Below are 27,594 nucleotides of genomic sequence, written 5' to 3' on the forward strand. Positions count from 1 at the left end.
TATCCAAAGGAACACTATAGAGCATATCCTTTATTGTTTAATGTTTCCCAAGCTCATAGCCACACATCTAACCACCACATAGATAAAGGTGCTAGTTGTTATTTAAGAAAAAGACTTCTCACAATGAAAGGTGGTTAAGACACAAAAGACCCAAATAAATTATATCTCTTTCATCATGACAATGGGTATGACATTAAAAAGTGTCGTGCACTTAGAAAATAGATAGAACGATTGATCATAAGAGGTCACCTCCACCAATTTGTGAGAAAAGAAAAGCATTTAGAGCTAAGGAGAGAGGCATGCGCACTTACACCACTGCCTGAGATCAAATAATCCATGGATTATCTCTAAAGATTTAAATCTCCATCTTTTGTGTCTTTTAATAAAATAATATTTTGTTTTAACTAAGCTAGTACTATACATAATTCAGTTTTACTATTCATAAATAGTATTACTAATTTACTATTATAGTATTATGCATAAATTGGTTTTAGTATCCATGAATAATATTCATTACTATTCATGAATAGTATTTTTCAAGGATCGTTCTAATCAAGCTTCACATTGAATTTACTATTCCATGAATAATACTAATGACTAATAGCTTGTAAATGACAGGGAGTGTAAGTGATGATAGACTTGACAGTTAGTCAGTCTCTTAATCATAAGTACATCCATTTTTTTAGGTCCCGTGACCACATGTCTCCAGGTCCTTGTAACTAAATTTCTCCAGGTCTATGTGACCACTATCTCTAAGTCCCTATAACCATTATCTCCAGGTCCATGTGACCATATTTTTCCAGGTCCTCGTGACCAATATCTCAAGGTCTCTACGATCAACTATCTTCAGGTCCCTGTTACTATTGTCTTTAGAAATATCATGTATATTTCTCCATCAAACATTGACAAAAATCTCTCAACAAGCAAGCATTCAAAGGCATGCCTATACACGTGACACTTTTGTGCAATCATAGCCACAAAGGTAAACTTTTACACCGTAAGTATTTTCTCTCTCTCTTTAGCTAGTTAAAGTCTTCCAAACATGTATGTTTACAAGACTTTAATTGACAAGTGATAATACAACAAAAAAGAAAACAAAAGGAGAGAAGAAGAAGCTCAGTTGGGCAAAGCTCCATCTCTTTATTTTTTCTATCATCCTTTAGCTCGATATAGTCTCGTTTACTATTTATGAATAGCATTTGTTATTTATAATAGTGTTTACCAAGCAAAGCTCATTCAAAACAAGTCTCGAACTTAATCATATTATTCATGGTCGTTTAGGCCAAGCTCCATCCCTTTCTCTCTTTCTCTCTTATCATTTAGCTCGATATAGTCTCGTTTATTATTCATGAATAATGTTTACTATGTAAAGCATGTTTAGAACAAGCTTCATCCTTTATTTTCTCTCTCTTCTTCCTCAATCCTCAATCCTCCCCATCTCTTTTTATTAGGAGATTGAAAATATGGTGAGGCTATTCATTACAAATAAATAGTACTTTTTCAACATTTTCAAGCTACAAGGTAGCTTCATCTCCTCTCTCTCTATCCTCTGCCCTTCTCTCTTTTCCCTTAGCGTAGTCTGACCAAGCTACCTTGTCTCATCTTATTATATTATATATGTTTATTTTTAAAAAAAAAAAGAATGGTGGACAACAAAAGATGAGCTAGGCGTGTGAGTCTCCGTTAACAAATTTTTTTTAAGTTTAAACAGTTATACCAAATTTAGTGATAATATTGAAATTTTTTAAACAATCTAAATATATTTTTACGTTTCAAATAATTTGAAACCAACAGGAAAAAATGCGGCCGAATAAACTAGTGATAACTAAATTGATAATGTAAAAATAAGATCATTACATAACGCAGGGTTGGGTCCAGTGCTTGAACATCCTCATCCATCTACTTAAGGTCACGTGGCTAACAATCATGGCTCTTTTTTGTTTGTGAATTGCATGTTTATTTAGGCCTTTCTTGTACGATGTCTTGATCACTAGATGATGCCAAGTTCACTCTGTTGTCCTTTCAACTCTTTCACCTAATTCTGTCGAACCGTCCTCATCATTTGGATTCCCAGGCACTATTCTCTTCCAGAACCAATGCTTTCTCCACATGAATATCATCTCTTCAATAGGAACGCCCTTGGTTTCAGGGAGGAAGAAGTAGACGAAAATGGTCATGAGAAGAACCCAGCAAGCAAAGAAGAGGAAGATTCCAAACTTGAACGCGCAAAGGAGGGATAGGAAAGACTGAGCTATAGCAAAAGTGAAAAGAAGATTTACAGCTACTGTAATGCCTTGTCCAGCTGATCGGGTTTCCAGCGGAAATATCTCGCTTGGAATGGTCCAGCCAAGCCCGCCCCATGACCATCCAAAGGCTAGAACAAACAAGCAAATCATAACGACAACCAACACCGAGAAACCTTTTGACAGGTGCTGGTTCTCCCCGAATTTCAACCTCAAGATTACAGAAACAATTACCTGTTTCACAAATCAAGTAGTTATGGTTTTTTGAGGCCAGAGGTGATTAAGGTTCTACCCTCTATGATGTAGTTATGGAATTGACACATGCCGGACTACTTTAGCCAATGCACATGAAAGAGGAGTGAATGTTTACCTGGCATATTATCATTTGTATTCCACCACTGATAAGTAAAAATCTCCGGCCTACTCTATCGACTGTTGCAATGGTAATAAAGGTAGAGGAACAAAGAACTCCTCCAGTCACAGCTGAGGCGTAGAGGGAAGCATTGCCTCCAAATCCCATACTTTGAAACAGTACTGGAGCATAGAAGAGAATAGAATTTATTCCTGTCAGAATCTGAAATGCTGGCAGCAGGATTGCCATAACCAGTTGAGGCCTGTTCCTTTTTGTAAGGATGTTTCTGAATGGATGCTTGATCGAGTTAGCCAACTCGCTTGCGTCCACCATGTCTTCAAACTCCGCATCAACATTTTTAGTTCCTCTGATTTTCTCGAGGACTTTTCTCCCTTCATCTTGCATTCCTCGTTCTATTAAACTATTAGGTGTCTCGGACAGAACTATCCCTCCCACTGTCATCAAGACAGCTGGAACTGCTGCTAGACCTAGGGAGAGTCTCCATCCCCACGGTTCAAGCTTCTGTGTTCCATAATTAATCATGTTTGCCGTAAAGATTCCGGTGGTGGTTGCTAGCTGAAACATCATGTTCAGTGCTCCTCTAAGATGAGTTGGTGCCATCTCTGATAAGTATACTGGGACAGCCTGTGAAGCAAGAGTAGCATGGATGCACTAGTATATTAGTAAAATGGAAAAAAAGAAAAGACTAAGGGATTACTGCAACACATCCGCTCTCTTTTGATTCCAATTCGTTTCCAAATCTTATGATAAAGAATGTGCTTTGTTACACGAAATAGCTTGAAGCAGAATGGAGTACCTGATTTCCGAATCCAATGCCGACACCAAGCATGATTCGGCCCAAGAGAAGCATTGCCAGGTTGATGGCCGAGGCATTTAAGGTAGCTCCAATGAGAAAGCTGACACCACCACAGATTATACTTGCTCGACGTCCATAAATTCTTGTAACAGGACTTGCAACCAGAGATGCAACCAAACCGGCAAGGTAGAGGGAAGATGTAAAGGCTGATAATCCTTGGTTATTGTACTTGCAGTAGTTGTTTTCGTGTACATGCTGCTTCTTTTCATAAACACCAGGGAAGAATTTCATAAGAAAGCCATCCATTGATGTTACTCCTCCTGTTAATCATTGAAGTTAATATAACAAAAATTTCAGTTTTTGAAGCAGAATCCAAGAGGTTACAGAACTCCAACATTTTTCAAGATATTGTTTTTTTACTTTTCATAACATTTCTCAGTTGATTGATGCCAACTGATCTCTAATCATCATGATCCTTAAGTTAAGATGACAGCATTAAAAACCCAAATTGCAAATTGAATCAACATGATATCTCCAATGAAAATTCAACAAAAAATGATCATACAAGGAGGGCTCATCTGGTATCCTCATTATCAACGATGGTCAATGGAGTCTTCTAAACACTGGTTACGTCAAGATTATCTGTTTCCAGCTGGAAACGATATCTCCAATAGGCAGCCAACAACATCTATTTTTCAAGACAAGAGCCTCAAGAAATTATCACAGTTTCTCATCATTCTGCCAATGATCAATTTCAATATTACAATTACAAATTTCGCATTTCTTTGGGCAGAAATTGAATGATCGATTATTGATTTAAATCTTTCATCGACATTATAATTTCAGAAATGTGCAAGAAGACCTTTTGGTTTGAAGTCTTGTTTTATCCATTTCCTTTGCCAGATATCCAGAAAACTTTTCACTTTCTGTTTCATTATTGCCTTTGACACCTAACTCTCACCCTCTCCACAACTAGAATATTCTCTCAACGTAGTTTTCCACAAAAACAACAGCAGTTCAGAATATATTATATATCCATCTCTATCAACTTTTGATCAAGAGAAAGTGAAAAAAAAATTAAGCACCTGAGATCCCAATATCATAGCCAAAGAGAGAGCCACCAACAGCAGCGACAACACATGCAATGATGACAGAAAAGGTGACTTTCCCTTGATACTGCCCTGCTCTCTCCTTGGCCACACCAGCCGGCCCAAAATGCCCTCCTGCCATCTTCAAAGCTCAAGCAAATTTCTACCAGAATCAACAGAGAGGCACAGACCCTTTTCTTGGTTTTCCAGAGAGAATTCAACAAAAGAAAAATCAATCTCTTATAACCTCAACTCTGATCATGTGGGAATCAAAAACTATAGTGTGAAGCATGCAAAAAAACTGGTTTATCAGTAACTTTGCACAGACATGGGGGAGCACATGGAAACTATTAATCTTCTATAACCACAACTATATATGGTAGCACATCACTCTGATGGATGGCTGTAGGCAATACAGCATACAGTTCGGGGTGGATATTTATGTGTTGTCATTGAGGAGTCAATTTGGTAGTAAAATAAATGGTATCCAAATTTAATATTATGGTTTCTTACAATGTCTTTATTTGCAATTTTCTCTTAATATGATATTATACATTGAGTTTAAATTTAATAATTATTTTAATATGTTATTCAAATTCAAACTTCATATTTTAGGTTTCGTATTATCTTTGGCACCATTTCTAGTAAAATACTAAAAAAAAATTGATTAATTAAACATTCTTTTATCCATGATTAGATAACTGTGTATAGATTTGGAATAGCAGAAAATTATATTGTCCAGTCATTTCCAAGTAAATATAGATAGGAGATAGGGGAGCCTTTGAGGGTTGATATTGATTTCCAGATCCATTTCATCATCTACGTTTTCTTTCCACTTGTGGAGAGCAAGACTTTAATGAGAGTTTGCTAGCTTGCTTTTGTTGGATATAAGATTCTGATTCTCTCTTGCTTTTTTTATTTTTTTTAATTTTATCTGCATTTTAATTTTCCAATTTGGAATTGTTCATTGTAGATGCTTTCGTTGCATGCCAAGGTCTCTTATTTTGATATACATTTATTAAACTTACCTGGACAAGCACATGCCTAGCAAAGGTCCCCACGCGCAACTCTCTCTATCTCTCCCACCTTTGCTTTCCCAAGAGTCAATGGGAGCTGGGGCAGAGGAGAGATGGGATTAATGGTCCATTGTTTTTTTACCGGATTAATTATGGTTTACTGGTGGTGTGGTTTTTTTTTTTTTTTTTGGGTGAAGTTGTGTTTTTTTTTATTATATTTTTAGATCATGTTTTGATATCAAAAATATTTTTTTAAAAAATAAAAAATATTATTTTAATATATTTTCAAATAAAAATTATTTTAAAAATTAATCGTTATCACAATACTAAATACTATATTAAAAATTATTTTAATAAAGTCTTTATTAAACTCAACTAAGGATAAATCCAATAAAATAATATTGTTTATTTTTTAAAAAAATCAATAGTTTTTTTTAGGGTTTTTTTTCTAAATCAATTGAGTTCTAAGCTAACTTAAATTTTTTATCCAATCTTTTTTTTTTATGAAAGTTGAATTGGTTGCATCTACCTGCCATGCTAGTATAAATTTAATTAAGGTTTACTCATGGTGGTGTGTTTGTTTTTGTGGTAAAACTGTATTTTTTTTTAAAAAAAATTATATTTTTATATCTTTTTGATATTTTGATATTAAAAATAATTTTTAAAAAACTAAAAAAAATATTATTTTAATATATTTTCAAGCAAAAATTATTTTAAAAAGTAATCATTACCACAATATTAAATACCACCTTAAAAATATCAAGATGCAAGTTGGAATAAAATCTCTACTTATATCATAATTATTAAACCCAACTATGAATGAATCTGGACAAGATTCGAATTAAGAATTAGGTTAAAATAATTTTTTAAAAGATTAAAATAATATTGTTTTTTTTTTAAAAATTAATAGTTTTTTATATGATTTTCTTTTTAAATCAATCAATTGAGTTCTAAGTCAACTGAGAATTTTAATCCAATCATAATAAGTCAATTCATTTTATTATTTGTTTTATAAAGCTTGAACATCTAGCCGCCATGCTCTTACAAGTTTAATATCTCTACGATGCGTGTGACAGAGAGATCAAGAACATGCCTGTATATTATGAAAGTCAATCACTTCGTTAATGCGCAACTCTTCCCATCTCCGATACAGCTGAGCCTAATTAATGGTCCGTCGATATTTACTCTTTTTTTTTTCTTTTTTTTTACCATTCTTTCCGTTTTTAACCAAAGGACACTGCGAGAAGAGAAATTCAAAACATAGTTTTGAAATTCGGTCTAACAGGTTGATCCGGGATTGAAATCAGGTTAAGTTGATAAAAAAATAGAAAAAATTATGATTTAATATGATAAAAATATGATTTAATTTTAAAAATATTTAAGATAATATTTTTTTATTTTTAAACATTGATATTGCGACAAATCGGATCAATTCAGGTCGACTCGGGTTAACTTGCAGACCCATGAACCAGTTCGTTAACTACACTAGATTCAAACATTTTTTTTATTTAATTTTTTAAATAAAGAATGAACTTTAAACACATCATTTTGTTGATACGATTTTTTTAAAGTATAATAGTGAATAACCATTACTATTATTTGTTAATTACTAATAAAGTCAACACATTTACTTTTTTTTTTCAAATAAAAAATTAATACAATTTAATTTAAGCCTCTTGATTCCTGGATATGGAGCACGAAAGGAATAAAATTATAATAAAATCAATCTCACCATTAATGGCAAGGAAAACTGATTGGAGATGTTCCACCATGGACCACAGATCACCATCACCATCACCATTACCATCTGAATCTCATTTCCTTATTGTACACCAAAAGAATGGCAAAAAGAGATTAATCAACCGTACATCCTTAAAAGCATTGTTAGGTGACATGATAATGGTTACTTTTAAAAATATATTTTTAATATATATAATATTTATTTACTTTTTAAAACTTATTTTTAATATCAATGTGTATTAAAATAATTCAAAAACATTAAGAAATTTAATTTAAAATAGAAAAGAATATTTTTTTGAAAAAAACATGCTCAAGCACAAAAAACAAACATTACCAATAACCCATGTGAAATTTTTTTTATCACAAAAGAAATAGATGAACTGTTAGTTCAACAAGTATTATATGGCCTATATGCCACTCCCCACTTGCTAAGATTGCAGTTTGCATGACTATAGGCAGTTCAAATGAACTTCAAAAGCAGGTTAAGACAACCAATATATACTGTTCTTGAGTTATGTAAGAGAAACATCAGTTCTTTACATAAGGCTATGATATACTGGAAAAAAAAAAAAAAAAAAACCTATTCAGTATAAGCTCATCAAACCATATCCAAGGTTTCACGGTTACTCTCGCAAATTCCTGAAACCAAACATTTGAATGAGAATTTCACATTTTTATTTTCTCAGTTGGTACTGATTGAAAGGTATTGATTCTATTGACCACAGTGGCTCTGTTATAGTGTGCTTACTGAGATATTGACGTGAAAAAGTCCTTTCCGCTCAGAAAACACTACTCAAGAAGCCCCTACAGGAGAAAGAAATTGATCACTCGATGGAAAAGATGATGGTGACGGTGCTAATTTAGGAAAACGTGGATGTTTCTTACCAAAATCCTGAGGCTTTCTTAGCTCCATTTCTGCAAAACATAAATCAGAATGATACGATTTCGTCATCAGAGCATGATTTACACTTGCAAATATGCATATGTAAGCGCAAAACACAAGCACACTTGTGTAGTTTTGATTAAAAACTAAGAAACGGATGGAAAACTTTGCAGCCTCCTTAACACACATAGCACCAGTTGTGCAAGGATACATTACCTAGGTCTCCCCATGAATGCATCGTTTACATCATCAGTACTTGGCTTTTCAGAAAATGTTGACAAGATCATGTACTTCTCTGTCCCTGATGGTTGATCCACTCTCTTGTATAGCTCATAACGATAGGGGTAAGACATCCTAAAAGTCATAAGATGAGATTATTTCACATTGTTTCATCCACAAAAATGCTTCCGGAAGAAAAGAATTTGCCAGGGTAACACAATAATCTGTTTGTTAGTTTCCATACAGTGTGTTCTAGCAGACATCAGATATTTTCCAACAGACAACAAAGACACCAGTCTAGGCAGGCAGGTTATATACGATTGATTTATGGCTCATAAGATCAAATTATTAAAGATTATTCCTCAAAAGAACAAAGTGTTACAAAGATCCAATTTATGACTTGGCCACCAAAAAAGAAAAAGAAAACGAAAAAGAAAAGAGAAAAAAAACCTTCAATGAAGTCAATACCTAGATCGATATCAAAACAAGTAAATTGAAAGTAGAATGTGGAAACTCTAGAACCTCATGTAACGAAACCTAATCACAATCATATCTGGTCTAAACTTTGGTTACCTCAAAAAGTATTAATCTCATGGTGATCATACCTGAGAGCTCCCATAATAGGATACTGAGTTCCTGCATAATAGAGAAGGCGGAAGAAATAGCAACTTTCAAAGGAAGCAGCATACTCCAGTCTCTTGTCCCGGCCCATTGTCTAAAAGAAAGTAACTTAGGATTTAGGAACTGATAACTCCTACTGATGTCTCAATTACATGAGCTCGCTGGTAGCATACTACTTACTTGCATAATACCACTTGAACCAGGTAAGTCCTGAATTTGAAGGGATCCAAAGGAATTGTCAAATACTATTCACACAAATATGTTTCAAGCAAGCAAACGGTAATACATTAAGCATAGTAACAGAGTGCATAAAATGCTGAGAACACCAAAATAAAATGCTTTTAATAATTCAAACATTTATTTCTTCACTTCCCCGATAGCTAGAAGGAAAAGGAAAAAGAGAAGCAAAACCAAAACCTTGCTAATTTGATCAACACGGCTATTTTCTTTGTCAGGACAGTTTTTTGGATGAAATGGGTAATTCTTGCATGTTTGAAAGCATGTTATGTTCACCATGAATTGTTCACAGCCATTAATTGTTCTCCAAACAGAAAAGTAGGATGGACATAGCAAAAATCTTTCTAAGGAAATTTTGATAAATGTAGTTAACAATCCCAACCTTGAGCTTTGGATTAATAAGAATAACTGGTCGGCTCCCAGCAGCAACAGTCATGGCTTTTAGATCCTGAAGATTCAACCTCAAGGTTAAAAAAATAAAAGATGCAGCTAAAGTATGTCTAGTAAATTTCTTCAGACAGCAGGATGTCGCAATTTCCAAAATACTTACTTCTATGATACAGTTCCCTACTGCATTTTGAGGAGCCACTAAGATGAACATATCATCTTCTTCGCTGACCTCCTGTTCCCCTGAAATGATGAAAAAAATATCAATGAAGAATTTGATTAAACAATGTTCCCTAAGTTATTACTGCCCCTGATAATGAGTATAGAAGATACAATGAAAGATATGTGAACCTACTTGTCATAAGACTTGACTTTCAATAAAAATGCATGACTAAAGTATCATATACTGGAAGCATGAAATTACTTACTAATTCAATCCCATACCTATAGAACCAATCTTGATGAAGGTTCCCTTGGCACCATAATCACCCCAATCCATGAACTCCAGAATATTTCGAGTACCGGCCAGTTGCAAAGGCATTCCAGCAAGTGCACCTTTCCCCATAGACCCTTGAACACAAACCTGATTCAAAAACTCTGAATAACAGGATAGGAATAAAAAACAGTTACAGAATTGTATCCCGACAGCTAAATTACCTTGACATGCTTTCCATCATCTGAAAATGAAAGAGCAATGACTCGAACAAGTTCCATTAAGGTACCTATCCGATAAACATCCTGTGGATCATAAGATATGGTCAAGTCTGAACAAACATACTGTAACTCAATAGAAGAATTTCCTTACCATTTCCGGGTTCAGCTCTGGAATGTTAATGTCCACCTGTCAATGTAGATCACGGTTCACACAAAAGTTAATATGCAATCGGTATAGACATGTTTCCAGATCCAAAAACTACATAAGATCCAAAAACTACATAACAATATACTAAAATTCAGCAAACCTTCCAAAACAATCATCCATGAACACGCACTCATGCATAAAAGAAGCATTATGCTAATATCATGCTAACACAACATGTTCTTGTTTATAGCCTATGAGCAAAGATAATGACATAGTTTGTGGTTTAGCTACTCTTCTTAAAAAAGGTACTTTGCACCAGAAAAGGGAGGAATGGCCAAGAAATTGCCTCTAACCATATATGAAACGCTTTATTATTTCAGTTTGAAGAAAAAATGCATAGGAGCATTTGTATCTAGCTTAGTAATGATATAGAACAGATATTTGTTCTGCTGTTTGCCAACAATGTCTTACCTCAATGCTAAATAAACTGTGAAATTCAATAAATACAACACAAGAAAACAAAATTTCTGGTTGAGTAAACAGAAATTGTGTTGCTTGCTAGATCAAGGCTGTTGGGTTTCAAGTAGAAAAAAATATGCAAAACATTTGCATCTTACCCTTAGTCTTGTTCTACCATCATTTACAGCTCTCTGTGTGGCTTGCAGCACATCATCGTAGAAATAATTCCTGATTTCTCTGGAATGAGGGATATTATTTAATCTAGTGGGAATTCCTCTCCATTTATCCTGTAAAGAGCTAAATAAAGATAAGGGGTGTATAACAGGATTACTTCTTGGAGTTTTCTTAAAATCTAAACGAAATTTGGGTAAAGAAAAGCTACCATTGACTTGTAGAAAACATAGCTTTAACCATATACCTGGCTAACTGATGCCTGACTAGAGCGACTTCCACTTTCAGGAACTGAATTTTCTGCATGAAGAAAAGAACACGATAAGGATGGAGAATTCAATCAATTGATGTTACTTAATGATATATGACATAAATTCACACGAGTCTCTTTAGAATCTTAGATCATGCATGCTTGACACCTAAGTTTCTTGGAAAGAAAACATTCATTACACTTCAAATTACCGAGTAATAAACAATAAACTTTAAAGCTGCAAACTCAATGGCTCCAGAAACGGCATGTAGGAAGCAACATGTGTGGAAGTAATAATACACAGAAGAAAAAAATATTATTTTCAGCAATTTATTAGCTTCACTAGCAGCAAGAACCTGCTTTGCAGCTTGCTCTAAGCAAAAGACCTAGTCATAGGGAGAAGGTAATGGAATAGGATAAACTCATTTTCTTCTTATATACATATTTATATAGCTGCAAATTTAAAAGACTTTCTAGATCAATTGTGAAAAAATAAAATAAAAAGGCCAACAACTTAAAAAGTGTATTATTTAGGTTCCAAAAGAAATGCAAGGTTTAATTTGGGAAAAAAGGTTCCTCTTGTGAAAACTATTATTTTTCACACTAGGCAGAGGCCATAAGGAGATCTTATCATATTGGTTGATGAGTAGCAGAATCTGTTTTATAAATTGATAAGAACAGTTTGTCAATGCAAAAAAAAATAATCTAAATTAATGGTTCTGGGGTTCGCACAATGGAGGAAGAGCATTCACTTCAAATAATCTAGTCATAGAAGCAACATGTGGATTGGTAATTAGTCTAAGTTGATTTAAAACAAGTGAACAACTGATGTTAAGCACAAGATAAAACCAAGAGTCTATCAAAATGCTTCAAAGAATGTTTTCACTTCTAGAGTAGTTTTGATAGCCAGAAAAAGGAGAGAATATTGATCTTGTCAAAGATATAAATCTTGTGCAAACTAGCATAAAGCACTTCAAAACTTGAAAACACATACCAGATTTTACCAATTTTACTTCATCTCTCTGCACTTGAGATAACAAAGAATCTATTTCTTTGAAGACTACTTCTTTTGACCGGTTTCCATCAAGCTGCATTTTAAGATGAAGTGACAAACAAAAATTACAGACAGAAAATTAGCAGAATAAGTGAAATAGAATAACAATAAGAAAAATTGAAATTACCTTAACCATAATGTTTGAGTAGGTGGACAAGATCGCTTCTGCATTTTTCTTGTATATATCAAGACGTGCCTTTACCTAAAGACAAGTTGAAAAGCATCAAATACACATGACGTATAGATGGAAAAAAGAAGTTAAAGTTTTCAAACAGATACACAATTTGTGTAAAGTGCTTGTTATAGAAACAAGGATCCTTTTCCTCGAGTTAGGAGGGATAAAATCTCTTGGTATACAGCTATAGAGAAGCACAAAAAATTAAACAGGGAAGTATTTCTCAACTCGCAATTGTACATATCACAATGGAATGATGAGCAATGAACAACTGTGACAGTGTCATACCTTTTCCTCAGTGTCATCTGGACGGGTTATAAGTCTTGCTTTAATTTCTTCGGTCTCAGGAGGGAAATTTTTCACATGGTAAATCTTTCTTGTCTCTGGGTCAAGCCTTCTACCAACACATCTGTCGATCAGAATTTCATCAGGAACCTGAGTATTAAAAGATACATCTCATGAATATAAAAGACACGGAAAGTTTGAGCTAGAAAAATGTCCAATGCATGCCAAGGTATATTATCACAGAGAACCTTCGCCCTTACTCTGAGCATTTAACATTTAAAGCATCCCCTATATAGGAGAAAATTTTGTTAAGACATATCACAGATGTAAAACCAGTGTTGGCATTCAAAGTATGTGATACATTGAAGACAATAACAATTAAAGACAATAACAATTAAAGACATATATTTAATATTCCTTCACTGGTAGAAAAACTAATTACAGCAGATTCACATACAAGATACAATTTTGAAATTATCCTAAAAGCTCTTATCTGTTTTTTTGAGCACCAAAACGTACATAAATTTTGATATCCATGTATGAAAATTCTGTTTCTTGTGCCAATATTGGGGTATTCTCCAATAAGTTTTGTGGTGAATAAATTCCTAATAACCTCATTGGAAGTGGAGCAATATCATTGTCTGGCATTATCATAAGCAAAGATAGCATCATTGTTTTACGTACATCCAATACAACATAGATATCTGGCCTAACGTTCAGTTTTTCAAGACTTTCTGCTTGGGCAGAACTCCGTGGATAGCCATCTAGAAGCCATCCTTTTTCCTTTGCATCTTCCAATGATAATCTTGCTGTCACCATCTACAAAATGAGACAATTCATTCCTTGGGCACCTGAGAAAGGAAATGAAAACAATATAGAAGCCAGTAAAGGTGCATGAAGGAAATAATACAGCTGTCACAATTTCATCAGGAACCAGACGACCGGCATTCATGAACTCTTTTGCTTTATTGCCAATTTCTGTCTCCGCAGATACTTCAGCTCTTAGAAGATCACCAGTTGATATGTGCACCAATCCAAACTGTAAGACTCGACAAGAATAGAATATGAGAATATGTAATCATCACTTGGACTCGTAACAATAAGACCTAAACAAACTACTTTCTCAATGAAAGGAAACCAACTCCAAAATCGATTAGGAGTAGCTGAGTGAGAAGATAGACTGAAGAGAATGAAGCCTAAACAAACTACTCTCAGAATAAAATGAAATCAACTACAAGATCGAATAGGAGTAGCCGATTAGATACTCTGCCACAAGCTAAACACAATTTCTAATCAAAGGGGAAAACTCTCTCCAATTCATTTTCAAAGATGATTATATCATGTAAATACATGACAATATTCTTCATTCGAAACAATTACGCATCGTAAACTAACCCTCTCCTTTCCCTCAATCCATCCCACTGCAAATAATTAAAACTTCTTTTGTGCAATTCAAATTCCGCCCCCCACCCACCCACCGAATTGCAAAGGGAGAATAACTTATTTCCACATGCCAATTTATAAATTCAATGCTATGTGAACCCTCATAATCCAAATAACTCCAAAGTTGGTGCTTCAAACAACCAACCAGTGACCATAAAAAAGGAGAATTAAAGATTACAACAGGAATGATGAAAGGTTACCTTCTTGACAATTAGTTCACATTGAGTGCCTTTGCCAGATGCTGGTGCACCTGATATCATCACCTTCAAAGGCCCACTTGTGGAACAACTCACCCTCAATATTCCCTGCAAGTCCCAAAGAAAACAGACATATGAACTTACTCCATGTACTTAAACATTAAGTCATAAACCGGGAAAAGAAAGTACACTCATATATATATATATATATATATATATAAGAACAAACAAACCTTGGGTTTGGAGTTTATCCCGAAAAGGGTTTTGGAACGGGGGCCAAAGGAGACAAGATGGCGATGTTGAAGAGAAGATTGTTGGAAAGAGAGAGATGATGAAAAAGAAGAGGAGGAGGAGGCAGAGAGGGAAGAGAAAGTGGAGAGGGGAGAGAGAGGGGTGGAATGGGCATTGGTAGTGTGGAAAGAGGACACTGAAGAGGGTAACATTGTATGTCAGTCTTCTTTGCAGAGAGAAAGAAAGCAAAGGTTTTTTGCGGAGGACAAGGAGGTGATGATGGTAGGTGCTAGTAGAATAACGGATTAACGGACACCACAGATTCTTTTCTTTCCATTTTTTGAGGCCTCCCTTTTTTTCTCTGAAGGGCTTCAAAAGATTAAAAAAAGAAAAGAAAAGGAAAAAAGATGATCTATGGTTATGAAGATATTTTGGATTTTGCACAGTATCAAATTTACGAGAATTTTTCTTTTTCACAGTGATCCTTTGTACTCAACTCGCTTACCATGTGAACCATTTCCAAGTACTTGAAAATGTCCCGGTTAATTTTACTAATATATTTTTTAGTATCATGACGTCTGCTTCAAGCTCTTCTTAAATTGCTCACTTTCAGCTTACAGCTTCAAAAATTAACTTTCCAAGCTTGTTCTTCGACCGACTGTTGTTTTGCTTGGAGTTCCAATCAAAATATACCGTTCGACATCATTTTCTACGGTTCACACGATATGCTGTTCCACGCAAATATATTTTGAGATATCATTTTATTTGCTTACTTGATCATTCCTTGATTTACAACATTAGAGGTTAGTCTATGTCTTATAATGGTCTAATCCCAAGAACTAACCTTCTACCATCAAGGGAAAATTCTAAATGCAGAAGAAAAAAAAGAAAAAAGAGGCTAGCCATTGTGCGCACTAAGACACCAGTAGCTTTTCTCACCACAGAGTGTGGACATTGGATGCAGGCGAACGAGGACCATCCTCACCGCCTTGGTTCTAAAACTCCTTGGTGACGCTGGAATCTTCTCGGGAATACATCGCAGAATGAGAAAGCTGAGCCGAAAAAAGTCTAGACTGTTTCGAGCCAAAAGGAAACAAAAGCATAGAAGTTTATCACACCCAAACCCTAACCCTTGAAAGTTTGAAACCAACACTAATCAAGTAATTAGCAGCCTTGCGCCTTGGTCAGCCGGCATCTCTTCATGTATCTTTGGCAATTTCAATTCACTCATCTAACAAGAAAAATGAATTCTGGTGAAGGTTCCTTTACGGCTTACAAACACCAACAAAAATTAATGTCCCAGGACCTTCAATACCTCACTACTTGAACACCTGTCAGGCATGCAACCGGTTGGTACCTTAAAATCTAATAATTATTTTGTATAAAAAATTATCAGGGTGTCCCGCCTGCCACCACACTAGTTTCAGACTCTGAACCAACATTTTCCATAGATACTGCTATTCTTTTACTGTTCATTAACATCTCTAGTGTGGCTGGTAATCTATGCCAAACTTTTGTGCATAAGCCCTGAATCTAAAACATTGAAGGGAACTCGGAAAAGTCTAATACGATTTAGTACCTGGAAAATGGTGGGGGTGAACCTTAGAGAAAGGTAAATGTAGACATGCTGATATCAGTTAAAATGGATACTTTATGATCAAAGCCAAATGCACAAGGAATAACATACAAGCAAACTAATGAAGAGAAAATTCAGATGATTAACACTACTTGCATTGTATCCCATGACTATGCCAGGTGCAAAATGAACGTATAACATGCTACCATGCCATGATCTCCATCTAATAAAGAATTATGCAAAACTAAGCCAAATTATTTGTTATAACATATAGTAAACATCCTAGCAAAATAAACTCGAAGAAAAGTAAAACACAGATGGACTACTGTAAAGTGTTGCATTCATTTCTGCTCCGGTATAACAATATTTGCTTTTCGAACTGCCATGTCTTCAGCGCGCGAATGTTCTTCAATCCAGCTTCACTGAAGAGAACAAGTAATGCACGAACCAGAAAGATGAAAGGAACCCAACAGAGCCCATTGCAAACATTATTGCCAAAGCCATCAAGAGGGAATACCCGAGGAACAGCACTTCCGAGATAGGGCCACTCAAACTCTTAAGCTCAAAGATTAGATAGTTTACGGAGTAGAGGAAAATGTAGATAGCAACTGAACCTGAAGCAAAGAAGGATTTCCACCACCATTTCCAGTCCTCCACACAGAGATGCATGTAGGTTAAGACAAGAGATACTTCAGCACAAACCACCACAAGAAGGATGAAAACAATCAAGAGAAACCCGAAAACATAGTAAACACGTCCCATCCAGATGCTAGACATGATAAAGAAGAGCTCAATGAAGAGTGTGCCGAAGGGTAGAGTTCCAGCTCCAAAGACCAACAGCCAAGATGGATATTTTTGAGCTGGAATTTCCCGAGGAATCTGGTTGGTTCGAACAGGGTATTCAATATGAGGTGCCTTTGCCCCAAAGAACCCCCCAACTAGGGTAAGAGGAACCGAGATGCAGAACCACATGAAAATTAGAACAACGAACAAAGAGAACGGAATGGCACCTGTGCTATGGCTACCCCATAATAGAAAATTCAAAGTGGTTAAAATGAAAAAGGCAATGCCAGGGAAAAAGCAAGCAACCTTCCAAGAAACTGAAACCCACCCCTTCTTATCGCCACAGCCAATTGTCCTCCAAAGACGAACTGCAACATAGCCAGCTGAAATACCAAGGATCATGTAGAAAAGTATCATGCCTATAATCAAAGTTCCACGGGAAGCTGGAGACATAAATCCGAGGGCAGCAAACATTACTGTCACAACTGCCATCCCAAGAAGCTGTACCCCATCTCCAACCATGACACACAATAGCCCAGCATTAGTTGGAGCACGGAAAACATCGCCCACAACAAGCTTCCACCCAGATAACTCCTCGTTCATTTGTGCCTGGGCTTCCTTGTCAAGCTCCTCATAACGGGTCAGATCCCGCCTGACAGTTCTCAAGAAGATGACCAGGACAATACCAGCAAGGAAGGTGATTACCATCAGAGAATTCAAGATAGAGAACCAATGGACCTTAGACCCTTCCATCTTCAAATAAGCATCCCATCTTGATGGCCACTTGATATCACTCTCCTCAAATGTAACCTCATAAGTGAAAACAATTGGCTCATTCTCCTTGATCGGCATTGCCACAGTGGTGGGATCACACTTAACAGGAGATGGGTATTTCTCATACGGTTTCAAATTCTTAACAGATTTAGCATCATGCATGACACTACAAGGAACCACCTCAAACCCCACAACCATATACCCAGGAAGTTCTGATCCCCCACTCGCAATAGTTGGAATCACCTCGGCCGCATCTCCAGTCCCCATCACATGTGCAACATTAGCCTCCTCATACTTATGAACAAGTACAGTAAACTTCAAATGATTAAACACATAATAAGCATCCTGAAACTTAATCCCCACTGGATACCCCGTCCACCTCAAAAAATAAGACTCCTTCTTAGCATACCTTATCGCAGGCAAATTATCAAGTATCAAATTAACCTGATACATCTCATCAATCCTCTTCTTTAAGAGCTTAAAGTTCTCAGCAGACAGAGGATCGGTTTGACACTGAAAGATATCACTCTCATTGGTATACATCTTAAACTTATAAGGTGAATTCTCAATCCTGTCTCCCATAAGAACCTCACCAAGATTTTCAGCACTATCTTTAACACCCTCTAAAGGCTTACAAAAAGGCAAACTATAATAGCTAAAAGGCATCTCAGTCTCAATAGAAGTGATCGAGTTCACTTTCACTGATAAAGTATCACCAATACCATGTTTGTGAGGGTAACTACCAGGAAGGTAAAACCCATGCCCAGATTGGAAAACCATACAAAGGGTCAAGACCCAGATCTTAAAATGAGCAAAAGAGTTCATCTCTTTAGATTTTGAAAGGATTTCAGTCAGATCTGGGAGACCAGATCGTTAAAGCAAATGATCAAACCTCAAAGTTGTGGTGTTTATTAGTTTTTTCAGTAAAAGTTAAGATCTTGACATTAAAAAGACAAATTATAAGCAAGTTCGGGGTGAAATAAAAGAGAGAGGGAGGGAGAGCCTGACCTTGTAAAAACAGTGATGCAAAAGAGAAACGGAGAGAAGTGTCAGTAACGTAGAAAAATTGTGCAGCAAGTGGAGGTCTTTGAGATTTTGGAAAAATGGGATTTTTAAGAGACAGGAAGAATGGAAGACACGACTTTGTGACTGTCAGGGAGCGCGTTTCAAACCCAAAAGTACGTTCATCTTCAAAATACTTAAGATTTATATATTTTTTTTTAGTATTTTTTAATTATTTTAATGTATTAATATTAAAATAAAAAATCTTAAGAAAATTATTTTAATTTATTTTTAAATAAAAAATATTTTTAAAAAATATCAAATTTACAATTTATAATATTAATATTGTTTTCTTTGAGCGCGACAAATCTTCTATTTTTCATGGATTTACAATGTTTGTCATTTGTTTTTCTATTAAAATTTCAAATATTAATATTTTTAGGAAAATTACCCCCAAATTTTTATGTTTTTATAATCTCTCTATTATTTTAAAAATTATAAAAAAATATTTTCTAGTTTAGAAAATATTAATATTTCATAACCTATTAATATTAAGATCCTTAAACTCCCCAAACTTAGCCTCATAATTGGATGTGGTGTTTTCCAACTTTTATTAACCATACAGTTCTAACAATTTCATAACCTATTAATATTTATGGGTTTGTTCTTTATTTGTAGCTTTATAACCTGTTCATATTTTTTGGTCTGATATTTAGTGAGACATGCGTGATTATTTTCAGTTTGATTCGGTTTTTATATAAAAAAATAACCGAATTTAAAAAAAAAATGAAATCGATTCAAACCGATCGGTTTCAGTTCGGTTCCGTTTTTAGGACAAAAACCAGTTCAAACCGGTTTGGCTCGATTTTTTCGGTTTGACTCGATTTTTCAGTTTGGCTCGGTTTTTTTGGTTTGGCTCGGTTTTTTCCAATTTTTTTCGGTTTAGGTTCGGTTTGGTTTTTTCGGTTTTAGGCTTATAAAACCGAAACCAAACCGAACCGAACCGGTCGGTTTTTTTAAAATTTTAATCAGTTTTTTTCACGATTCGTTTTTTTCAGTTATTTCTTTTTATTTTTCTTGATTTTTCAGTTTTTTTTTTCTCGACAAAGAGTCTTCAATCCTCTTAAAATCTTGGGATGGAGTTTCAGGTGGCATGTCCTAAATCCAAAGGTTTGGGGTTCTTATACCACTTGGTACAAACCCAATACACAAGGTTCCAATCAAGACGTTATCCAAGAAAGCAACAGTTAAACAAATCAGCCAAGAAGAAGAGTTATGGAAAGAAAATGAAATTGCAGTAATGATTTGAGCAGAAGATGATTCATTCTTAATCCCTTTTGTCATTCATTCATTGGTGGTTAATTTACTTGCCTTTTCTCCCTGTCCATTCCATTACGAATCCCCTACAAAATAAAAATTCTTGACAGCCTTTAAATGAGCCACACGTGGCCCCTTCTAGATAGTTCAAGACAATAAAACATGAAATGTTGTGTTGAGTATATTGAAGGTGGCAGCGGTAAAAGAAAAATGTCATGGTTTTGAAAAATTTAAATTTTTTATTTTTAAATCATTTTAATATAATAATATCAAAAATATTTTTAAAAAATAAATAATATATTTTTAAATAAAATACAGAGTAATTTCCCTTGCAACTGTTACCCACGGCAACACGCGGGTAATTGTGCTAGTAATGAACTTAGGTACAAGGCAAGATCAATTTATCAGCAAGTACCTTTAAAACAAATTATACATTTTGGCGGCTATGTTCGGCCCGAGGAAAAAGAGAGAGCCGATGCCTAACTTTTGGCACCCAACCCCCGAGCTTTTGGACGCTTAACAGCAACTATAGGGTTGACAATACCTTGGGAATCTTTGCCCAGGCCCATGCCTTCAACAAAACCCATCTTCGCCATTATCTTGGATCCAAATCCTTTGGTGTGCTTTTCAAAAGCTCCTAGGTTTTCAGTTTTACTATGTTTTCCAGACGTTCCAGTTCTACTGCTTTGAGGTTTATTCTTCACCGAGTCAACACTGATGTCGGAGAAGTCAACACCCAAACCAAGAGATTTAGGCCGCTGGGTCACTTCAACGGGTTGTGCCATACCTTGACCATCCTTTCCCAACCCTCCACCTTCTATAAATCCCATCTTTGCCATCATCTTAGATCCAAATCCTTTAGTGTGCACCTCAAATGCACCAAACTTCGATGAGCTTGTGGCATCCTTTTTTTCACCAGTTTCGTTTATCTCTCGAGAATCCACTGTTATGGTCTCAACGTCTCCAGATTGCATTACTCCACTTGATACAAATGACACTGGTTGATTAGCATATAAACCATTTCTCCCACCACTAGCATATAAACCATTTCTCCCACCACTCCCCCTTGCGCTTTTCTTCTTCCTATTTCTGTCTGCACTAGCTGATTTTGTTCTTGGGCCTTCATTAACAGCTAAATCAGCATTGTCATCGCCAGCCCCTATCAGCTGAGACCAAAAGACAGGTATCGTGAGAGAGTGAAAATCTAAAAAGCAGTTAGCAAATTGTTGAGACCAGAGCATGCAATTGCATGATGCAATTAGATGAAAATTAGGAACCTTTTCTAGACGGAGTTTATCACTAGCTGATGGCATGCATGTGTGCTGTGTTCTTGACACTGTTACAAAGCTGAAAGAACAAAAAAAAAATTGTCAGCAAGTTTTAGCATCAACATCAGCAAATATATGAAGAATTAGTTCATTGGTCACCTTTTCTTGCCAGAACCTTGGGTCCCACTATGCAAGCGGTAAATTGCTGCCAGTCGTCGAACCTAACGGTAAGGAAGATAATGATAATATTAGAATATTGTTAGATTTGATGAAAGCCAAAAACACAAAATATATTTCAGAAAAGGAGGGGGTAAATCCTTGCTAATTTGTTAATGAAGCATACAATACGATATAGAGGATCAAATTTTCATACCTGGGAACAATCCCGTGAATGCATGGGTTGAAAAGAAAATATGTCCACTTCATCCAAAACAATTTGCTCTAGTTTCTACAATTTAAAAGGAAAAAAAAAGATGAAGTCATTAGTTCTTTGCTATTAGTTATTATTATTTTTTGTGATTTGTTATACTTGCTAGATCAGCTCAGTACAATTCACTGATGACTAGAAGGCACATGGCATTATAAACATCATGGAAAAGCACAAAACACCATCAATTTCTCCAGCTTCATAAGCATATAGACAAAATCAAGTAAAAGATGATTGTTCACTCTGATCATGGTTAGACAGGAAAGAAAAGGAAGGAACCATACTTTGCCCTTTGGTTGGAAGGAAAAAGGAACCAGCAAATAACTAATAGGTAAAGTAGAAACGCCCAAATATTTCCTTCTCAATCATGTCCAATTTGGAAGAACTGAAAATGTCTGGCCCTAAGGGAAAAGGAGGGATTCCTTTCTTCCTTCATCTGGCATATATCCACCTCACCAAATGGAATGTACAACCCATCCTTCTCACCCCTTCCATCTCTGTTTCATCCATCCATTTCCATTTCCAAATAAACACAACACCATGTCTTGATTTACAGTCCCAAAGATAAATTCTTTTTTTTTCCTGATAGCTGCACTTGCAAACTAAGTGCAAAGATAAATTCTTTTTTTTTTCCTGATAGCTGCACTTGCAAACTAAGTGCATGTTTAGTATTGCATTTCCAGCTGCATTTTGGTGCATTTGAAAAGTGTGTTAGACTTGAAAAAACATCAAATTGATATTTTTTTAAGTATTTTCCAATTATTTTGATGTGTTGATATCAAAAATGAAAAACAAATCTGAAAAAAAATATTTTAATACATTTCCAAGTGAAAAACACTTTTGAAAGCACTCTGCACCACAATACCAAACACGCACAAAAGGCACTAACATGTTAGTTCTCATTCAAACTAACTTGAAATGCACCGTTGATCATTTATTTCATCCATACATGTTCTTTGAAATTAAAAGGTGCTAATAAATCAATTCCTTCCTTTGCTGATAGGTACACAAATGAATAGTTGTTTATTATGCGGTCAAACATATCATTGACAAAAAGAAAGGAGGGGACCATCAATCTAATAAGAATTCATTTACCTTATTTAATTTCTCCATATCAATTCCCCGGGCCAGCATTCTCTGACGACGCTTGACAGCAATCATTTCTTTACGATGTTTCTTTTTTTCACCTGAATGATAAGCATGTTAAAAACATGCAAAAAAGTTAGTTGCGCCCAGTAGTGTCAATTTCCAGAGAAATCAAAACATCAGAGAAGAATAGCTTCTAACTCCAAGACACTGAAGCAACCAACCACCTTGCTAGCATCATTTTATACTCTAGAAGCAAAGGGGGGTACAAAGGATTCCAGAGAGACATGCACGAGGACATATAAACATAAGAGTATGAGCACAACACGCTCATACATGAAGACAGTAGGTTACACTTTCAATCCCACTACTGGCAATCATACAACACTGAATGGGATCACAATCTCCAACTTACAAAATGCCAATTAAAGAAGATCATAGATATACAGCATGTTATATGTAGAATGCAATGCATTAGGATAAACGCATATACGTAAACATTACCAGGAAAATTTCTAAAGTTTTTACTCCTTTGAGCCTCTAAAGGCCAAGACTGAGGCAAGCGGGCAACATGCTTCTTTTTGACAGAGATGGCTCTTGGATCCTTTACAAGCATAAAATCATCCAAAAATGGAGACACATCTCTGGCAGACAAAGAATGGCACTTTCTTGATTGGGGTTTCTTCATACCATAACTTCTAGATGCCTCCTCGAGTGCAATCCCACTCAACTTCTTTAGAGTCTCATCAAAGCAACCACTAGAAGAACTATCTTTATCCGAATCACCCAAATCATTTTCTACCAACCATTTGGCATCTAAAATACTGGAGCTGCCTCCAATTCCTTCCAAGTAATCTTTTACAACTTCATCATCAACATCTGTTTCACAATCAGATGTGTCTTCGGAGTCATTGCTTTGAGACACAACTCGTTGTCCTTGTTCAGAAGATTCGGAGCTTTCATCCAGTGACTCATCACTTTCCCCATCAGATATATCTTGGGTGAATAATTTTATGCTTCCAATCGACAAAAAAGCTGAATTTTTCTTCTGAGAAAATGCTGCAGTCAGCATTTCTTCACCTGCCTCACAGTTAGCAGTATCATCTGCATCCATTTCTTTATCAGAAGATGATGAATCAAAAGAAGATCCGTTCTTCTCTTCCTCTTCCATTTGCTTTGAGGATAATTCAGCACCTGTGGTAGCCTCAAGTTCCTCACAGAACCCCAATCCCTTATGTGAGCTCTCACCGAGTAGAAAATCTGAACTGTAGTTGTAAGTTGAATTCAAATTATAGGGCTTCGAAGTTGGTGTTTCATCTAAACATGCAACAATCTCAGTCTCCTTGGAATCCACTACAACAATAGGTTGCGATTCATCCATATCTCTGCCTACACCCTCCTATAAATATTCAAAAAAGAAAAAAGAAAGAATAACACTGTAACTAGAATCACCCAAATTAATATTTTACCAACTTCTAATCTTACACAGCAATTAAAAAGGTTAAACAAAATGAATGCTTCTGTATTCATTTGTCTGACAGTGAATGATTGCCACATACTTTTTATTAAAGGGAGAAACTTTACTCGAGCTCCATTCTAATAGGTTGATATTTAGGTGAATTTCAATCAAAGTCCATCGTGAAAATCCAATTTGAACAACCTTTTTCCTTTCATTTTAGTAAATGTATATTCAGAATGCATGCAAATACATAGACTAACCCCCTGATTTTGATATTATAGATAAAAGAAAATAAGAGAAATTATCAAGCCAGTGAAAGACATTTCTTATTCCCAAAGCCCAGGAACTAGTGTAAATTTTATTAGCTGCAAAAAGAAAATGACAAAGCATCCATTTTGAACCCTAAACTAAAACCGAAAAAGAAAAAGGAAAGGAAGCAAACTTGATGCTGAAAATTCTAATCACTCCAATTCTAAATTGATACCCAATTTTTCCAGAAAGTTCTCTTCATCCAGTCTACTCATACACATTTTTTCATGCAAACAGCTGGAAAGCAACTCCTAGTAAGTAACAATACCTGAAGCTCAGAAGAAGCATAGCTATAACCAAAAGCATTTCCATAGGATTTACGAGGCCCATTCTTCGAACTAGAACCCACTTTTCCTTGACTAGAATTCCCCGGTTTCGAAACCCACTTGGAATTCGAATTCACATTAACACTCCTTCCTGCAATTCAACACCATAAAGGAATCCAAAAATAAAAGCATAGAAGAACCCAAGAAATTAATAGATAAAAAAAACCAATTTCATTTCACACTATTCGAAAACCCTAATTCAGTTGAAAACTAAGCTAATCTGAACTTATGAGTTTTGATCTTTTTCAGCAAAAAAAAATGTGAGAATTAGCGGACGGACCTGAATGGCTGGGAGACCAATCTTCCAAGAGACCGCCTTCGATAAAGAGAGAATTTCGAATTGATTTTGATCGCCTTCTGCTGCTGCCGCCGCCTCCACTGTCGGTTTTGGCATTTCTGTTGTTGTTTTGGTTGTTTCTGTTTTCGTTGCTGTGATTGGGTCTTCTCTTACCTCCTCCTGCCATGTCTGCCGTGTCGATGTCCTCTCGTTTCCGGTTTCCTATTGAAGAAGAAGAAGAAGAAGATGGCTTTCTCGGTTTTTTCTTCCGTTACCGAGGGTGGCATCTGCCGATAGGGTCGGTGTAGTGGGGGCCCATTTCTGATTGAGGAATACTTGTTTGGGTATCAAAAGAGACTTGCCGTGGCATATACCTTCCCTCTCCGGTTTTGACCCTTTGAGGATCCACGACGTGTCGTTTAACTATGGGTAATTTACAATTTGACCTCCTAAGATTTAAATGCTGTCCCAATTTCATCAAAAACCTTTGTTTTGTTTCAATTAAGCTCCATAAGCGTCTCATTTCTTTCAAATTCAAAATCCATTAGCTCCGTTAATGGAACCATATGTACATATTTCTCACGTGTACAGTTATAAGACAAGCGTCTTGAAGTTCGACCCCACCCAAAGCTTTAATCGAGTGAATTAACCTAAGATTAATTTGATTTTAAAAAAATAATCTTTGAAGTGATGTAATTCTGAAAAAATATTAAAAATTAGGGTTTTCTATTAACCAAACTCTTTATTGCTTAATATTAACATTAAAAAAGAAAGTTAAATAGATGTATCACTAAATTCAATGATTAATTAATGCAAATTATTTCAAGTAACATAATAACTAACAATATAATTAAAGTACTTAAAGTAAAAAATATAAAGAAGAAGAATTTATAAACTTGTTTTTAACGTGATTCGACAAATCTATATCCATACCTCAAGTATCAACCCATACTTGAGTATTGTATTTCTTAACTTGTTCAATCTTTATAGTACAATTACACTTGATGAATCCACGCCAAGCTTTTTATACAACTTGAAGAAATTTTTTCTTTAAGATTTTTTCCTATGTGAAATTCCTTCACCAATACCAAAAGCTTTTATCTAACTTTTAAATAATTTACAATGATGATTTTGTTTTCACAACAAACTCTCACACTCTAGTGGATAATACAATTGAAGTTATAATATCTATATATCTCACAACATAGCGCTTATAGGATTTAAAGGTGTTTAAGTGTAAGGAGAATGAAATTAAATACTCTCTGTGCTAAAATATGAAAATTTAATGACACAAATTAGAGTGTTATCAATGATTGGTGATTTTTGTAGTAGTTTTACTCTTAAAATAGCTTATATATCATATATGTTTGGATTTTTTAGCTAATTTTGTATTAGACAAGCTATATTTATATTTTTTTAAGAAAAACTAGTTGTTTATAGTCGTTAATGTTCCCCTGACAGATAAAATGATCAATCGGTTCAGATTGGTCAAGCCAGTCGATCAACCAGTTCCTGTAAAATTCCCAAGTGTTCGGCACTAATGAATATTTGATCGACCGGTTCATTTGGCAATCCAAAACGATCAACTGATTTATGTACAATTCTAGATTTAATAGTTTAACCTAGGTGAATTCTTATAACCATCTATCTTAGATTTTATCTAATTATTAACAATCATTTAATGTATGTAGAGTGAAGTGTTTGAATTCATTTTAATTATGCTATTAAGTAAGATATAAAGATTTACATTTAAGCATTAAAATGAACACTTATTCTAAGTCTTCACTTTGCTCCTTTCTTGAACTTACGGATTGAGTTCTTTACGTAATCTATCATGCTTGTCGATATTTTCTTTGTATAAAACAATTCTAAAGCTTATTCTCAAACAAGCATATTATTAGTTAATCTTTCATTTTCTTGTTATCATCAAAATATATAAAAACTTGAATGTGTGACTCTAAAGATCAACACCCTGGATCGACAGGTATTGGAATGACCAACTAAAATAGGCTCTAGGTTGAAGGATCACTAAGTCGATCCACCAGACCAAACTGGAACTTATAATTATGTTCATGTATCGTTGTTTTTTTATTTATTAGGTAGTTGTTTAAGAACTTTTATATTAGATTTTAGTCATATAATTTAAACAAAAAAAAAAAGATGTCATGATTCAATCAGGCCAACAATAAAAGGATTTTGACTTTAAAGAGTGTAAAGCTGATAGCAAGCAGAGAACATTAAATAGGTGACTCGCATTACATTGTAGGCCAAATAAAAATTTATCTTAATGTAAAAAATAATTTAGGCATTCTTAACGTGT

The 27,594-nt window shown here is 35.1% G+C and overlaps 4 protein-coding genes across 7 annotated transcripts; all 4 read right to left on the reverse strand.

The window, feature by feature from the left end:
• Positions 1 to 1,801: 1,801 nt before the first annotated feature.
• LOC7470032 (sugar carrier protein A) lies at positions 1,802 to 4,974 on the reverse strand. The gene is made up of 4 exons (XM_002325122.4): positions 4,498 to 4,974; positions 3,413 to 3,732; positions 2,614 to 3,240; positions 1,802 to 2,477 (listed from the first exon to the last, which is right to left on the reverse strand). Exons 1-4 carry the CDS (start codon positions 4,640 to 4,642, stop codon positions 2,007 to 2,009), a joined length of 1,563 nt encoding a protein of 520 aa, XP_002325158.4. The 5' UTR covers positions 4,643 to 4,974; the 3' UTR covers positions 1,802 to 2,006.
• Positions 4,975 to 7,586: 2,612 nt separating this feature from the next.
• On the reverse strand, positions 7,587 to 15,030 carry LOC7470033 (adenylate kinase 5, chloroplastic). Of its 4 annotated transcripts, none has more exons than XM_052448890.1 (20): positions 14,673 to 15,029; positions 14,443 to 14,547; positions 13,710 to 13,838; positions 13,413 to 13,618; positions 12,803 to 12,923; positions 12,467 to 12,541; positions 12,280 to 12,373; positions 11,283 to 11,335; positions 11,023 to 11,151; positions 10,409 to 10,444; positions 10,261 to 10,341; positions 10,048 to 10,186; positions 9,767 to 9,846; positions 9,599 to 9,664; positions 9,160 to 9,189; positions 8,964 to 9,073; positions 8,356 to 8,493; positions 8,142 to 8,171; positions 8,005 to 8,060; positions 7,587 to 7,895 (listed from the first exon to the last, which is right to left on the reverse strand). In XM_052448890.1, exons 1-19 carry the CDS (start codon positions 14,880 to 14,882, stop codon positions 8,036 to 8,038), a joined length of 1,857 nt encoding a protein of 618 aa, XP_052304850.1. In that variant the 5' UTR covers positions 14,883 to 15,029; the 3' UTR covers positions 7,587 to 7,895; positions 8,005 to 8,035. The 4 variants fall into 4 exon arrangements, with proteins under 4 accessions (XP_052304850.1, XP_024445418.2, XP_052304851.1 ...); XM_024589650.2 differs by having other exon boundaries at positions 12,803 to 12,949; positions 13,484 to 13,618; positions 14,673 to 15,024; XM_052448891.1 differs by lacking the exons at positions 7,587 to 7,895; positions 8,005 to 8,060 and having other exon boundaries at positions 8,138 to 8,171; positions 14,673 to 15,030.
• A 1,273-nt stretch (positions 15,031 to 16,303) lies between these two features.
• LOC7470035 (transmembrane 9 superfamily member 11) lies at positions 16,304 to 18,979 on the reverse strand. The gene has a single exon (XM_002325125.4). The coding sequence runs from the start codon at positions 18,626 to 18,628 to the stop codon at positions 16,655 to 16,657; it is 1,974 nt and encodes a 657-aa protein (XP_002325161.3). The 5' UTR covers positions 18,629 to 18,979; the 3' UTR covers positions 16,304 to 16,654.
• Positions 18,980 to 20,400: 1,421 nt separating this feature from the next.
• Positions 20,401 to 25,636, reverse strand: LOC7470036 (uncharacterized). Its single transcript, XM_002325126.4, has 8 exons — positions 25,278 to 25,636; positions 24,940 to 25,088; positions 23,408 to 24,302; positions 22,913 to 23,004; positions 21,764 to 21,838; positions 21,550 to 21,611; positions 21,400 to 21,469; positions 20,401 to 21,288 (listed from the first exon to the last, which is right to left on the reverse strand). Exons 1-8 carry the CDS (start codon positions 25,459 to 25,461, stop codon positions 20,602 to 20,604), a joined length of 2,214 nt encoding a protein of 737 aa, XP_002325162.3. The 5' UTR covers positions 25,462 to 25,636; the 3' UTR covers positions 20,401 to 20,601.
• Positions 25,637 to 27,594: the final 1,958 nt, after the last annotated feature.

This window comes from Populus trichocarpa, chromosome 18, assembly GCF_000002775.5.
Source record: "Populus trichocarpa isolate Nisqually-1 chromosome 18, P.trichocarpa_v4.1, whole genome shotgun sequence".
NCBI classification, from domain to species: Eukaryota; Viridiplantae; Streptophyta; class Magnoliopsida; order Malpighiales; family Salicaceae; genus Populus; species Populus trichocarpa.

What these genes read in the sequence shown, in the direction of transcription:
- LOC7470032 (XM_002325122.4), bottom strand. Translation starts at nt 4,642, where the DNA reads ATGGCAGGAGGGCATTTTGGGCCGGCTGGTGTGGCCAAGGAGAGAGCA. An exon ending in GCATTGGATTCGGAAATCAG is followed by an intron (nt 3,241 to 3,412) that starts GTACTCCATTCT and finishes CTTGCTTCACAG; the next exon opens with GCTGTCCCAGTATACTTATC. An exon ending in TACAAATGATAATATGCCAG is followed by an intron (nt 2,478 to 2,613) that starts GTAAACATTCAC and finishes TTTGTGAAACAG; the next exon opens with GTAATTGTTTCTGTAATCTT.
- LOC7470035 (XM_002325125.4), bottom strand. Translation starts at nt 18,628, where the DNA reads ATGAACTCTTTTGCTCATTTTAAGATCTGGGTCTTGACCCTTTGTATG.
- LOC7470036 (XM_002325126.4), bottom strand. Translation starts at nt 25,461, where the DNA reads ATGGCAGGAGGAGGTAAGAGAAGACCCAATCACAGCAACGAAAACAGA. An exon ending in ATGCTTCTTCTGAGCTTCAG is followed by an intron (nt 24,303 to 24,939) that starts GTATTGTTACTT and finishes GAATATTTATAG; the next exon opens with GAGGGTGTAGGCAGAGATAT. An exon ending in ATTCACGGGATTGTTCCCAG is followed by an intron (nt 21,612 to 21,763) that starts GTATGAAAATTT and finishes CCTTACCGTTAG; the next exon opens with GTTCGACGACTGGCAGCAAT.
- LOC7470033 (XM_052448890.1), bottom strand. Translation starts at nt 14,882, where the DNA reads ATGTTACCCTCTTCAGTGTCCTCTTTCCACACTACCAATGCCCATTCC. An exon ending in GGATAAACTCCAAACCCAAG is followed by an intron (nt 14,548 to 14,672) that starts GTTTGTTTGTTC and finishes TGGGACTTGCAG; the next exon opens with GGAATATTGAGGGTGAGTTG. An exon ending in ATTGCTCCACTTCCAATGAG is followed by an intron (nt 12,924 to 13,412) that starts GTTATTAGGAAT and finishes TCTGATCGACAG; the next exon opens with ATGTGTTGGTAGAAGGCTTG.